We start from the raw sequence: 11,680 nt of genomic DNA, 5'->3' as shown, positions 1-11,680 counted from the left end.
TCACTCCCTCCTTGCGGTTTGCTCGTTGGCTGGACTAAGTTAGCGTCATATTTTTGTTTCAGAGCTGGAATTGTCACTTTTGATTATAGGAGAGGACAAAGATAGGCTGGTAGTTTGCTTTTTTCCCAGTAGCGCCGAGATCGAGAAGTGGCTGATGATAAGACACTAGGGTCCATGTCCCGTCCGTTCTGGCAGTTAGTTTTAATAGGGTGAAGTGTCTCCCCATTAAGACAGACGTGCGCGCTCAACTCACAGAGCATAACTTCACAGCATAACATCAATACAACACACAATACAGAAATCACCTGGAAAGCTATATAACCCGGTAGAGGTGGAGAGAAATGTCCATGCGGGTGCGGGTCTCTAAATCGGAAAAAAATCATTCATTCGGAGAGGTGGCGGCTGGATGATTTATGCGTACGTGCGGATTCGGATGATGTCGATCGATCTATTGCAAGCATAACCAATGACAATATTTTTGTAGAGATGCAGTAGGAGCAGATAATATACATACGACAATAAAAACAAGTACTTCCTTTTGGCTTTTAATGTTAGCTATATCTATATTATCTTTCGGAAGGACCACACATGTTATTTCCATACATAATTTATTAGGCTAATTCACTCTACACAACTAAATAATATATCACACCCTTTTTGGATAAAAGAAAGGCTATTTCATGTCTAAATGAAAAAAACAAAACAAAAAAGATCTTTATTTATGTAGCCGATGTAGGCCTATGTATGCACATATATATTTATTTATCTTTTAACGTTTCCCTGCTTGGCATAGGATCATGTGCTTGCGTAATGTTACACTTTTATAGAATGGCCATTCTATCTTCTTGGCTTTTATTTTGATATATTTACTTTTACTGAATCTCAATCCTTATTTACACAAAGTTAAAATTTCTGTCATTTTCAAACCCTCCGTTTGTTTGCGTTGCTGGTCAGTTCCACATCACCAGTTTTGCTACAATGCTACTAGGGGCGATTCACTTGTCTCCACAGAACATTTCTTCAGTTCTCCATCAAAATAACCCACTTTATGCAGAAAACTAACAAGCCTTTGCCAGGTTTGCATAGATCTTATTGTTTAACCCTGTGTGGAGTTAAAATGATAAAAGATTGTTTGGCTCAAAGAAAATTATAGGGACAATTCAGTACCACCTTGCCATTTGTGGGGACATCAACTGGGAGTGATCCTGATGTGCTCTCCGCTACCATTGTTCATAATCAACATGTAGCAGCCCAAAAGAAAGTAAACCAGATGAAACAATAGACTCTAAAGATAAAGATGTGGGGTGGGGATTTTTTTTTTTTGCAAGACAAGTTGAGTTAGAGCAAAGACAAGAGCACTTCAGATCAGAGGCCACGGAAATTGCCCTAATTAAGGAAGTGTTTTTTGCTCAACCACTGAGTTGGCATTTTACTGTTGAAAACTATCTTGATCAACAGAGATGCTTAGTTACCCCTTATCCCCCTCCACACACCAGTTTTAACTAAATCTTCTATATTTTTTTGTCACTGTACCTTATTTTCTAATTATGTTTATCAATAATACTAATTATATACCCAAAACACCATGTGGCTGCATGTAATATTTACTTCATCAACCAACTTGTGTAATGCAACTGTGTTACTTATGATGAAGAAAGACTGTAAGTGATGCAAATGCATCTCCTTCCTGTTTATTTTATCAGAACAACCATCACTTTCAGTAACACCACTCACTCCATTGAGCAGGATAGCTATTAAGAACTTCCAGTGCATCTACAGTAAAATAGAGTCAGAAAAGTGATGTGGACATGATGTACAGTTCTGTTTTTACCTTCCTCTGCATAGCTGCATGTTTTACTGTATTAATTATTAGGCATAAAACTCATATTTATGAATAATCCTGACTTCTATTTTCAGTATGATTAGGAACTCATAGTGTATATAAGATCTTGGTTTTAATATATTTATCTTCCTACATGTAGAGTACATTCAGGCATACTGTGTTTAAAGAAAATCATTTTATAAAATGTAACTGAATACAACTGAAAGAACCAGCTTGCAGTGTATAGAATATTTCTATGGGCAACAGATTTTCTTCCTCATCTCTTCAACTTAATATGTGTCTCGTCTGTAGCTCCTCAAACACAGGTTTTTCAGTTAGAGATCGCTCAGTGGTCCTCAACAGTCAAATTTGAGGGGCTGTTTCAGAAATAATGGTCATGATCTTATTTCACCTGCTTTGTGAAATCACAAGGCTACATAACCACCGATATGTACAAAGTACAATTAGGGTGGTGTGTAAGTTCAGTACTTGTAAGGGTCCTGGTGAGCTTGGTGTCTCGGACAGGAAGGTTATTCGTAAATTCAAATCAAGACTATCATATACTGTATATACATGTACTGTAATTAGCATTTTCTGAAAGTACACTCTAGCTGAATAGATATGTAAATGCATCATCCAACTACCCATTGCAATGCAACTTCCTACTGTAGGAGGAAGAAAGTTTTGAACTGTTGTAATGTTGTATATATTTAGTAAGGACGTAGACGATCACTGGTTAATTTTGTTTTGTCTGCTCACTCACTGACATGGCTTTTCATCTCATCTTTCTTCTTATCCTCATTAGACTCACAGGTCAGTCACATGAATCCTTTTATAACTATATGTCTTATGCTTCTAATGGTTTTGTCAGAAGATGATAATGATGATAACTGTCAGTGGGACAAGTAATATCCTCCAGTTTTTATTTCATACATTTTGAAGACTATAATGATCTATTACATGAAACAACAGCTAATATGAACATCTACAATAGGCAGGTCATGTGAAGGAAGATTATTGTTAGTGAATATAACCATTAAAATGCTGTATTTGTTCTTGTTGCAGGAATTCACAGTGTAACTACAGTCAGTCAAGTATCAGTGAAAGTTGGAGAGTCGATCACTATCCCATGTCTCTATGACTCACAATACAAAAACCAGGTGAAATACTTGTGTAAAGGATATTATTGGTCCTCCTGCTCATATGCAGTTCAAACAAACCAACCACAGAATCCAGGAAAGTTTTCAATCTCTGATGACAAAAACCAAAGAATCTTCACTGTGACTATAAAAGATCTGACGGATAAGGATGCTGATTACTGGTGTGCTGTGGAGATTATTGGGGGGGCAGATATCAGAGAGTATTTTCACCTGTCAGTCACCAGAGGTAAGAGCCCTTAAAGCATCTTTATGCACATTTCAAATCCTTTGTGAAATTTTAACAATTTGGAGGAAAAACACTAAGGAGGGTCTCATTGTTTGCTGCAGATACAATTCTTTTTCATATAGTTACTTTGTCAGCCAAAAGTAATGAGGATAAATGTAAAGGTTGAGGAAAGTATTTATTTATTTACCAAAGGCTATCCACAACTTTCTACTGAATACTATGTGTTTTCCCTTAAGGTACGCCCAGTCTCTATGTGGATTATCAGAAGATTACAGGATTTAAAGGAGAAAATATAACCATCAGTTGTAACTACAGTAACTCTGGAGAAGGAAAGTGGTGTAGGCTGGGCAGCTCCTGTGTGACAGATCAGTCTGGATCAATAGATGGAACAAGAGTGACCATCAATGCGAGCGTCCACAATGTTTTTACTGTAACTATGAGTGAACTGAAGACAGAGAGCAGCGGCTGGTATTTGTGTGTCAAGGGAGATTTACAGATGCCGGTGCATTTAACTGTTACTGAGCAACCTACCACTAGTAAGTACTATAAGTAATTATATATTTAAAATGTAAAATTGTAAATTATAAATATTTGTACAGTTATTTGTAAATGTTTTGATTTAATACGGACAAGGATTAGGATTCAATATTATCATATTACTCCAGTATTCATTGTGCTGTTTTGGATTATATTCACAATTACAGCAACAAGCCATTTAACCATCATATCACCCACTCCTGAGTCTGTGAATTTCACCTCTGTTTTGCAGACCAAACACCAACCACAGTTCAGGGTGAACGGTACAGGTCAGAAGGCTTAGCACTTGCAGCAACTATATTTTTGGACTGTTTAAACAAGCCTGTTTATCTTAATTAATTTGCATTGTGTGCTTTAAATGTATGCTGCAGTCGTCCAGTTGACCTAAAGAGCCTCATCATCCCTTTGAGTGTGTTGATCTTCATTGTAATTGTGACCTTGTTCATCTGGTTTATGTTAAAAAGACATAGTAAGTCTATGCTGAACAGACAATAAATAAATCCAATTAATGCCAAAACTGTTTATTATTCATACATATTTTTACTTTAAATGTAGACTATTGTGCATTATTGTCAATGGGAGTCAGTAAAAGGAGTTTTCCTTGTTTCACCTTTAGAGCAAACCAAAGCAGAATCATCAGCCACAACAACGGTAAGATATGCAGATTCATTTCCCAATACAATTTTTTACAAAGAAGGAGACGTGCTATCATTGTCATTTTCTTAATCTAACACTGCACTGATACCAAGTGAAATCACGAGTAAAAATGTCTGTAACTATACTGTACTGTCCCTTTGCAGCTGCAGGACTACAATGTATCACTGCAGATTCATATCTAATAGTTACATTAGATTGATAATACATTTTGATAATTAATATCATCCTTGTGGATTTTTTAATTGGAGAATTCAGTAAGCATTAACAGATAGAAACTTAATAGAGCTCATCTGTGATCACAAATATGGTAATAGATAATGATAATGAATTAACCAATTATGTTTTTTGGTTTATACTTGCCATTCTTTTTCTGTCCACTGACAACTGGTTTGCTCCTTCAACACAGGCTGAAGAGGAAGTAACATACAGTACTGTTAAAAAAAAGTCATGGGGACTGAACTTTATGTTTCTTCCTCAGATTTATTAATATTTTCTTTTGACCTCCACTACCAGAACTCAATGAAACTATGTGACCCCACAAATTGTATAGAATAAAGTTTTGGTAAACTCTTATGGTAATTCCTCCTTTCATGTGTTTGCTTTAATAAGGAAGTATTTACTGTGTATGAAATGCTTCATGCTTACTTTTTAACAAAGGTGGTCATGTTCATGTAATCTAATCTGATCTAGATCTAACATTGTAACCTTTATGTAACTAACATTTGGTTTGTTCCTTTATCAGGTTGAAGAGGAAGTAACATACAGTACTGTTAAGCACATGAGAAAAACTTCAAGCAAGGTAGTCCAAATCCACTAAAACCATAACTTGTATTACACAATATAAGTACACTAAAAGACACATAAGTACACACAAATAGAATGATTTTTTTCATCATATACATTTGTAATTGAATAAAGCACAAAAAAGTTAAACCTGTTCAATTGATCTCTGTTTCCCATCTGTCTCTTCTTTCTTACCCAGAGGTCAGATGCTAAGAGTGATGAGGACATGACATACAGCTCTGTGGTTTTTGCAGAACAGCAAAATGGGTAAAAAAGCAAAAGGGTATATTTTAAGAGATCCAAGCCCAGCCTCACACCATTTCTTACATACCTTATGAAGCTTTTTTCACACATTTTTTTAACCACGTTAGCAGCGTGGCTACATGGCACTGTAATTCTGTCTGTCAGTCAGTCCACCACATTGGTCCAGTCTGAAATATCACAACAGCTATTGGATGGATTATTATAAAATTTGGTACAGACATTCCTGGTGTCCAGAGGATGTATCCAAACAACTTTGGTGATCCACTTTTCATCTACTGCCATCATCAGGTCAAAATTTTAATTTGTTGTTTATGACCAAATGCCTGCAAAACTAATGACATTCCCATCAGCCTCAGCTTTGCTTTGTGTTTATTTCTCATTAGCTGTTAGCATGTTTACACGCTAAATTAAGACGTTGAACATGGTAAACATACCTGCTAAACATCAGTATGTTAGCATTGTCATTGTGGACATGTTAGCGTGCTAAAGTTAACATTTAGCTCAAAGCACCACTGTGCCTAAGTGCAGGCTCACGGAGCTGCTAGTATGGCTGCAGACTCTGTTTTGTCTTCGATCTTTCTTCCTAATTGTCATTTTGTCTTCTGTTTTCCAACAAGTTAATGCAAAAACTGAAGATGTAACATAGAATAGGTTGGCTCAGCAGTGTTGTAATGTGTACCTCCATCTTTGCATTTGTCCATCTTGGTTCTTCAACAACCATGTGAAAGATGTTCTGTAAGAGACAAGAATTTGTCATAATTATCTTTAAATACATTCTGAAATAGTACATGACACAGCTGAATATGGCACAATTTGAAAACATAATTCTTACATGATGTGCTACATTCACACTTGCTTTGGGCAAAACTTTTCCACAAACAGGATTGTTTCAGAAAGATAAGATAATAGATAATCCACTGCAATCACAAGAGATATTGACACAGCACTGAGAAAATAAAGAGTAAAGGCCATTGCCTTCGCAAATAGACTATGACCTTGCTATTCTGGAAAGCATTACTTAAAACAGTTCAGTGTCTGTAACTGATATACTGTAATTAACTACAAAACTACACATTCATGGCAACACTACAGGTGGCATTTAACCAGTGGGTAGATTTGTTGTTGTTTGGTTTTTCAGTAACTTTTTCCTTTTCATTTTGAGGTTTTACACCATCTCTCTATTTTTTATCCTCCTCTGTATAGCTGCATTTCAAGCAAGTACTGATCTGGGCCTTGTTTCCCAAAAGCAACTTAAAGCTAAGATGATCGTAAAATCCATCTTATGAACCTTCTTGAGCCTAACAGGTGTTTCCCAAAAGCATCGACAAAAGCATTCTGCACTCTCAGAAATGATTGTAGATTAACGAGTGCCTCCTACCCACTCGTAGGAGCCTAAGAGCATCTTAAGAAGCTCCATAACCTGCAGGAGGAACCAAAAACTACATGTTTTATTTAAGTTTTAATTGTTTTTGTTCATTTTTTATTCTATACTTTTATCATGAACACTCATTTTCTCTGTTAAGTGACGTTTGATGTAAAATGAATGATAATGTTTAAATGACAAAGTAAGAAAATAAAATTAAACCAACACAAATAATTCATTGATCTTCCTGTTTCTGTCATCATCATCCTCCTGTCCCCCTTCTCATCTAATATATTCATCTCTTCTGGCTGAAATGACACTTTCCTAATGTTGTTTTTTCAGTTTCCATATCTTCCCTTTTCTTTTTATTTATGGTGTGTGTGGTGTTTGTCACACACTTATAGGTTTAAAACAGTAATTATGACCTTCACAATGGATGCCGTGCACATTCATGAAAATTATAGAAACGACCACTGCTTCATTTTGGGTTTAATATGTGCTTAAGAGTGAGGTCTGCCTGAGTAGCAGGTCAATCAAAGTTTACTTTCTTAAGCTGACTTACACCCAGGGACATTGATTTATAAAGGGCAACAAACTGTTTACTTTGTTTAATTATACTGAACAATTCCAAGTATAAAACATTTAGTTTACCACACACTGTGATGTATGTAGTTTTAATACATAGCACGGCTTATAGACAGAAGTTACTTTAAAGCATATTCAGCATCTTCGACACCACGGACAGGAGACGTGCAATCGCTCTTAAGTGCTGCTGTGGGAAACGTGTGTAGAAATTTTAGTGTTCGTAGAAACACGTTAGAAACTTTTTAAATCCTAAAATCGCCAAGTGTTTGACAAGACCATTCACTGTTGAATGAATGTTTAGAAACTTATAGTGTATTTTCTCTGTGTTTTACCTAATTTATTTTTCAATATATGAGTCTTCATACCTCAGTGCACATTTAGGCATATTGCATGTTTAGAAAATAAATCATTATTAAATGTAACTGAATAAGGCAAAAAAAAAAAACTTGCAGTGTCATAAAATGAGTAGGAAAACAGTTGAGTCCTGCGGTGCTGTAGAGAACTGAATAATTGCTTAGTGGTTTTCAACAGTCACACTGAGGGGTTGTTTCAGAAATCAGATTTATTATTTTATTTCACCACTTTTGAGAAGCCAAAATCAACATTTGACACTCGTTATACTCTTAAAGCACTGACAACCGTCAACAGGAAAATGTTATTATTGGAATTAAGAGGTATTAAAAGGAGGGTGATGCTGTTAAAGCTTTATTATTTCTATCACTATTGGATATACAAGGACTGAAAGGTTGCAATATTTGCTTCTGCCATGTTTTAATAAATGAACAATTTTCAGTCCATTTGCTTGGAGTGCTGGTCTTTTGTTCTAAAATGTTGTATCTACTGTAAACTTTATTCTGAAAGTGCGCTAGAGCTGGATAGCTATTTCTATACATCATCTGACCAACTGCAACTGTCTTACAGTAGTAGGTTAACTGTTGCAAAAGCATATTTAGGAAAATCAGGAAGTAGAAAATCAGTCTGTCAGTGCGTTGGTTCGTGTAGTTTTGTCTTACTCTGCTCCCTCACCGACATGACTGTTCATCTCAGCTTTCTCCTCATCCTCACTGGACTCACAGGTCAGTCACAAGGGTCATGTTACAATTTGTATATATGTTTTTTTATGTTTCTACTGGTTAGGGCAGTTATGTTAATGACGACAATATTATGATTCTTTAAATATCAGTTAGATAAGTAATACCCCACAGTTTTTAGTTCATATTTTCTGAAGACTATAATGACATAAAATAACAGCTAATATGAACACCTACAATAGGCAGGCAGGTCATGTGAAGGAAAATTATTGTTAGTGAATATAACCATGCTGTATTTGTTCTTGTTGCAGGAATTCACAGTGTAACTACAGTCAGTCAAGTATCAGTGAAAGTTGGAGAGTCGATCACTATCCCATGTCTCTATGACTCACAATACAAAAACCAGGTGAAATACTTGTGTAAAGGATATTATTGGTCCTCCTGCTCATATGCAGTTCAAACAAACCAACCACAGAATCCAGGAAAGTTTTCAATCTCTGATGACAAAAACCAAAGAATCTTCACTGTGACTATAAAAGATCTGACGGATAAGGATGCTGATTACTGGTGTGCTGTGGGGATTAATGGGGGGGCAGATATCAGAGAGAATTTTCACCTGTCAGTCACCAGAGGTAAGAGCCCTTAAAGCATCTTTATGCACATTTCAAATCCATTGTGAAATTTTAACAATTTGGAGGAAAAACACTAAGGAGGGTCTCATTGTTTGCTGCAGATACAATTCTTTTTCATATAGTTACTTTGTCAGCCAAAAGTAATGAGGATAAATGTAAAGGTTGAGGAAAGTTTCAGTCGTAGTCATCTGGACACGAAAGTCGGATGGGAGCCGAAACGTCTTGATTCTGAAAACAGTGCCCAGATGACTATGACTGAAACCTTTTCTACGATAGAACACTCCTGGACGAATGAGGAACTACACCGTCTTACCGTTGAGGAAAGTATTTATTTATTTACCAAAGGCTATCCACAACTTTCTACTGAATACTATTTGTTTTCCCTTAAGGTACGCCCGGTCTCTATGTGGATTATCAGAAGATTACAGGATTTAATGGAGAAAAAATAACCATCAATTGTCAATATAGTAACTCTGGAGAAGGAAAGTGGTGTAGGCTGGGCAGCTCTTGTGTTTCAAGGCCATGGGGATCAATAGATGGAACAACAGTGACCATCAATACGAGTGTCCACAATGTTTTTACTGTGACTATGAGTGGACTGAAGACAAAGAGCAGCGGCTGGTATTTGTGTGTTAAAGGAGACTTACAGATGCCAGTGCATGTAACTGTTACTGAGCAACCTACCACTAGTAAGTACTACAAGTAATATATATATATATATATATATATATATATATATATATATATATATATATATATATATATATATATATATATATATATATATACACACTTGTCGGGTAACAATCTCTAAATGTTTTGAATTAATATAGAAGTGAATCAACCTTCTGTCTTTCCAAGCGAAGCACCCACAGCTCATGGTGGACACCCAAGGTCAGTAGGCTTTGCATTGACATACAGTATTTAAAGAAATGTGGCCATTTTGTGTTCCAGAAAACAGTCTTTGTGGGAATCTACATGTGTTTTAACTGATATTAGATGATAAGTTCTATTAATTAACAATAACATATATGATTTTGTAAAACTGTAGTGCAGTAAATGACCAGGATGATAAATAGATTTTAGACGCTATCGCAGGACTGTTTAAATAACAGTTCTTTTTTTTTTATTAATTTGCATTGTGTACTTATAATTTTTTGCAGCATTTCCTCCAGTTTCTTAAAGAGTTTCAGCATCCGTCTGAGCTTGTTGATCTTTGTAATGGTGACCTTGTTCATCTGGTTTATGTTCAAAAGACACAGTAAGTATACGGTGAACTGATAAATCAAATTCATGTAAAAAAAAAAATCTCGTTATTCTGAAATATTTAGTTTGAAATGAGGACTATTGTGCATTATTGTCATTAAGCATTCAGAGTCAGTAACAGGTGGTTTACTGTCTCTTTTAGAGCAGACCAAAGCAGAATCATCAGCCACATCAACGGTAAGATATGCAGATTAATTTCCCAACATATTATTTCACAGAGAAGGCTGCATTACGCCATAGAAGTAGAGAGGATTTCATTGTCATTTGTGACATTTGTTTTTTCTCCTTCAACACGGACGGAAGAGGAACTAAGATGCTTCAGAAAAACTTCAAACGAGGTAACCCTTAACCATTCAAACCTTAATATGTAATACACAACAGAAGCAGCATGCTAATACACACATAAGTATGGGTTTTTTTTCGTTTTTGTTATTTTACAATCCACAACAAAATCTAAATGAAGCAAATTTGAAATTCATCAAAAACAGAAACTTTCACATCTGTCTCTCCTTCTCTCCCCAGAGGTCACATGTGGAATGATGTGTGTGGTTAAAGCAACAGACAAAGGAACACTTTTCACATACTGTAGTTCTGTATTTTCTGCACAAGTCAAAATGTTGCACTTTTTTTGAGTTACTTTATTTTTCCAAACTTGCATCATTTTTGCTTTGCATGACATAGCTTCTTTGTTCTTCTGTCCTCATTTTCATTTTTCTTTTGTTCTCCAACAGGTTGAAAAGATGATAGTGTTATGTATAGCATGATGTCTCAGCACCAAGTTTATTTAGTTTTTTTCTCCTTTGCCATGCATTTGTATCCACCTCTGCATAGCTGCAAAACATCACAAACAAGCACTGACCTGTTTGTTTGACAAGGGCAGTCACAAGTCTTTATCTGCAGTACAAGTATATTGGGTTTACTGTTTTTATTTAATAGGCATCAACATACAATTCTATAAAACTGATGTTTATAAATTCATTGTGTATACTAGCTGTCACGGACACGCCAGGCTCCACAACCTCACAACCACAGCGTACTCCCTCACCAGAATTCTAATCAGACACCTGTTGCCAATTACACACCTGATACTCATCTGCATCGCTTCAGCTCCAGTACAAAAACACCCCACTCACCTCAGTCAGTGTCTGGTCTTGTTTCTGCAAGGACATTATGCGCCTCCCTACCAGACAATGCAGTGGACTCCAGCTGTTGAACAGTGTGTTTTTGCCTCTCCTGAGTTCCTGACTCCCGGTCTCCTACCCCACTAAACAAAGGACGGTATCGGTAACCATCATCACCCATTCTACTCACTGCTTGTTTAAACTTGTGTACAATAAAACCATCTGTGTCTCCA

The 11,680-nt window shown here is 36.1% G+C and overlaps 2 protein-coding genes across 6 annotated transcripts; both read left to right on the top strand.

The window, feature by feature from the left end:
- Positions 1-2,528: 2,528 nt before the first annotated feature.
- Positions 2,529-7,046, top strand: LOC122884288. 3 transcript variants are annotated; one of them, XM_044214010.1, is made up of 8 exons: positions 2,529-2,635; positions 2,888-3,208; positions 3,445-3,744; positions 3,978-4,014; positions 4,117-4,214; positions 4,362-4,396; positions 5,145-5,201; positions 5,385-7,046. In XM_044214010.1, exons 1-8 carry the CDS (start codon positions 2,590-2,592, stop codon positions 5,454-5,456), a joined length of 966 nt encoding a protein of 321 aa, XP_044069945.1. In that variant the 5' UTR covers positions 2,529-2,589; the 3' UTR covers positions 5,457-7,046. The 3 variants fall into 3 exon arrangements, 2 of the variants coding, with proteins under 2 accessions (XP_044069945.1, XP_044069946.1); XR_006379853.1 differs by lacking the exon at positions 4,117-4,214 and having other exon boundaries at positions 2,531-2,635; XM_044214011.1 differs by lacking the exons at positions 3,978-4,014; positions 4,117-4,214 and having other exon boundaries at positions 2,531-2,635.
- A 1,234-nt stretch (positions 7,047-8,280) lies between these two features.
- Positions 8,281-11,680, top strand: LOC122884286. 3 transcript variants are annotated; one of them, XM_044214009.1, is made up of 8 exons: positions 8,281-8,473; positions 8,740-9,060; positions 9,450-9,749; positions 9,894-9,954; positions 10,224-10,321; positions 10,469-10,503; positions 10,630-10,664; positions 11,318-11,393. In XM_044214009.1, the coding sequence occupies exons 1-7, from the start codon at positions 8,428-8,430 to the stop codon at positions 10,636-10,638; spliced, it is 870 nt and encodes a 289-aa protein (XP_044069944.1). In that variant the 5' UTR covers positions 8,281-8,427; the 3' UTR covers positions 10,639-10,664; positions 11,318-11,393. The 3 variants fall into 3 exon arrangements, with proteins under 3 accessions (XP_044069944.1, XP_044069943.1, XP_044069942.1); XM_044214008.1 differs by having other exon boundaries at positions 8,282-8,473; positions 10,849-11,680; XM_044214007.1 differs by lacking the exon at positions 10,630-10,664 and having other exon boundaries at positions 8,285-8,473; positions 11,318-11,680.

This window comes from Siniperca chuatsi, linkage group LG11 (genome assembly GCF_020085105.1).
Source record: "Siniperca chuatsi isolate FFG_IHB_CAS linkage group LG11, ASM2008510v1, whole genome shotgun sequence".
Taxonomy (NCBI): Eukaryota; Metazoa; Chordata; class Actinopteri; order Centrarchiformes; family Sinipercidae; genus Siniperca; species Siniperca chuatsi.
This window is presented reverse-complemented; position numbering and strand designations above follow the sequence as displayed.

What these genes read in the sequence shown, in the direction of transcription:
- LOC122884286 (XM_044214007.1), top strand. Translation starts at nt 8,428, where the DNA reads ATGACTGTTCATCTCAGCTTTCTCCTCATCCTCACTGGACTCACAG. An exon ending in CATCCTCACTGGACTCACAG is followed by an intron (nt 8,474 to 8,739) that starts GTCAGTCACAAG and finishes TTCTTGTTGCAG; the next exon opens with GAATTCACAGTGTAACTACA. An exon ending in AATCATCAGCCACATCAACG is followed by an intron (nt 10,504 to 11,317) that starts GTAAGATATGCA and finishes TGTGTATACTAG; the next exon opens with CTGTCACGGACACGCCAGGC.
- LOC122884288 (XM_044214010.1), top strand. Translation starts at nt 2,590, where the DNA reads ATGGCTTTTCATCTCATCTTTCTTCTTATCCTCATTAGACTCACAG. An exon ending in GTTCAGGGTGAACGGTACAG is followed by an intron (nt 4,015 to 4,116) that starts GTCAGAAGGCTT and finishes TGTATGCTGCAG; the next exon opens with TCGTCCAGTTGACCTAAAGA. An exon ending in TGAGAAAAACTTCAAGCAAG is followed by an intron (nt 5,202 to 5,384) that starts GTAGTCCAAATC and finishes TTTCTTACCCAG; the next exon opens with AGGTCAGATGCTAAGAGTGA.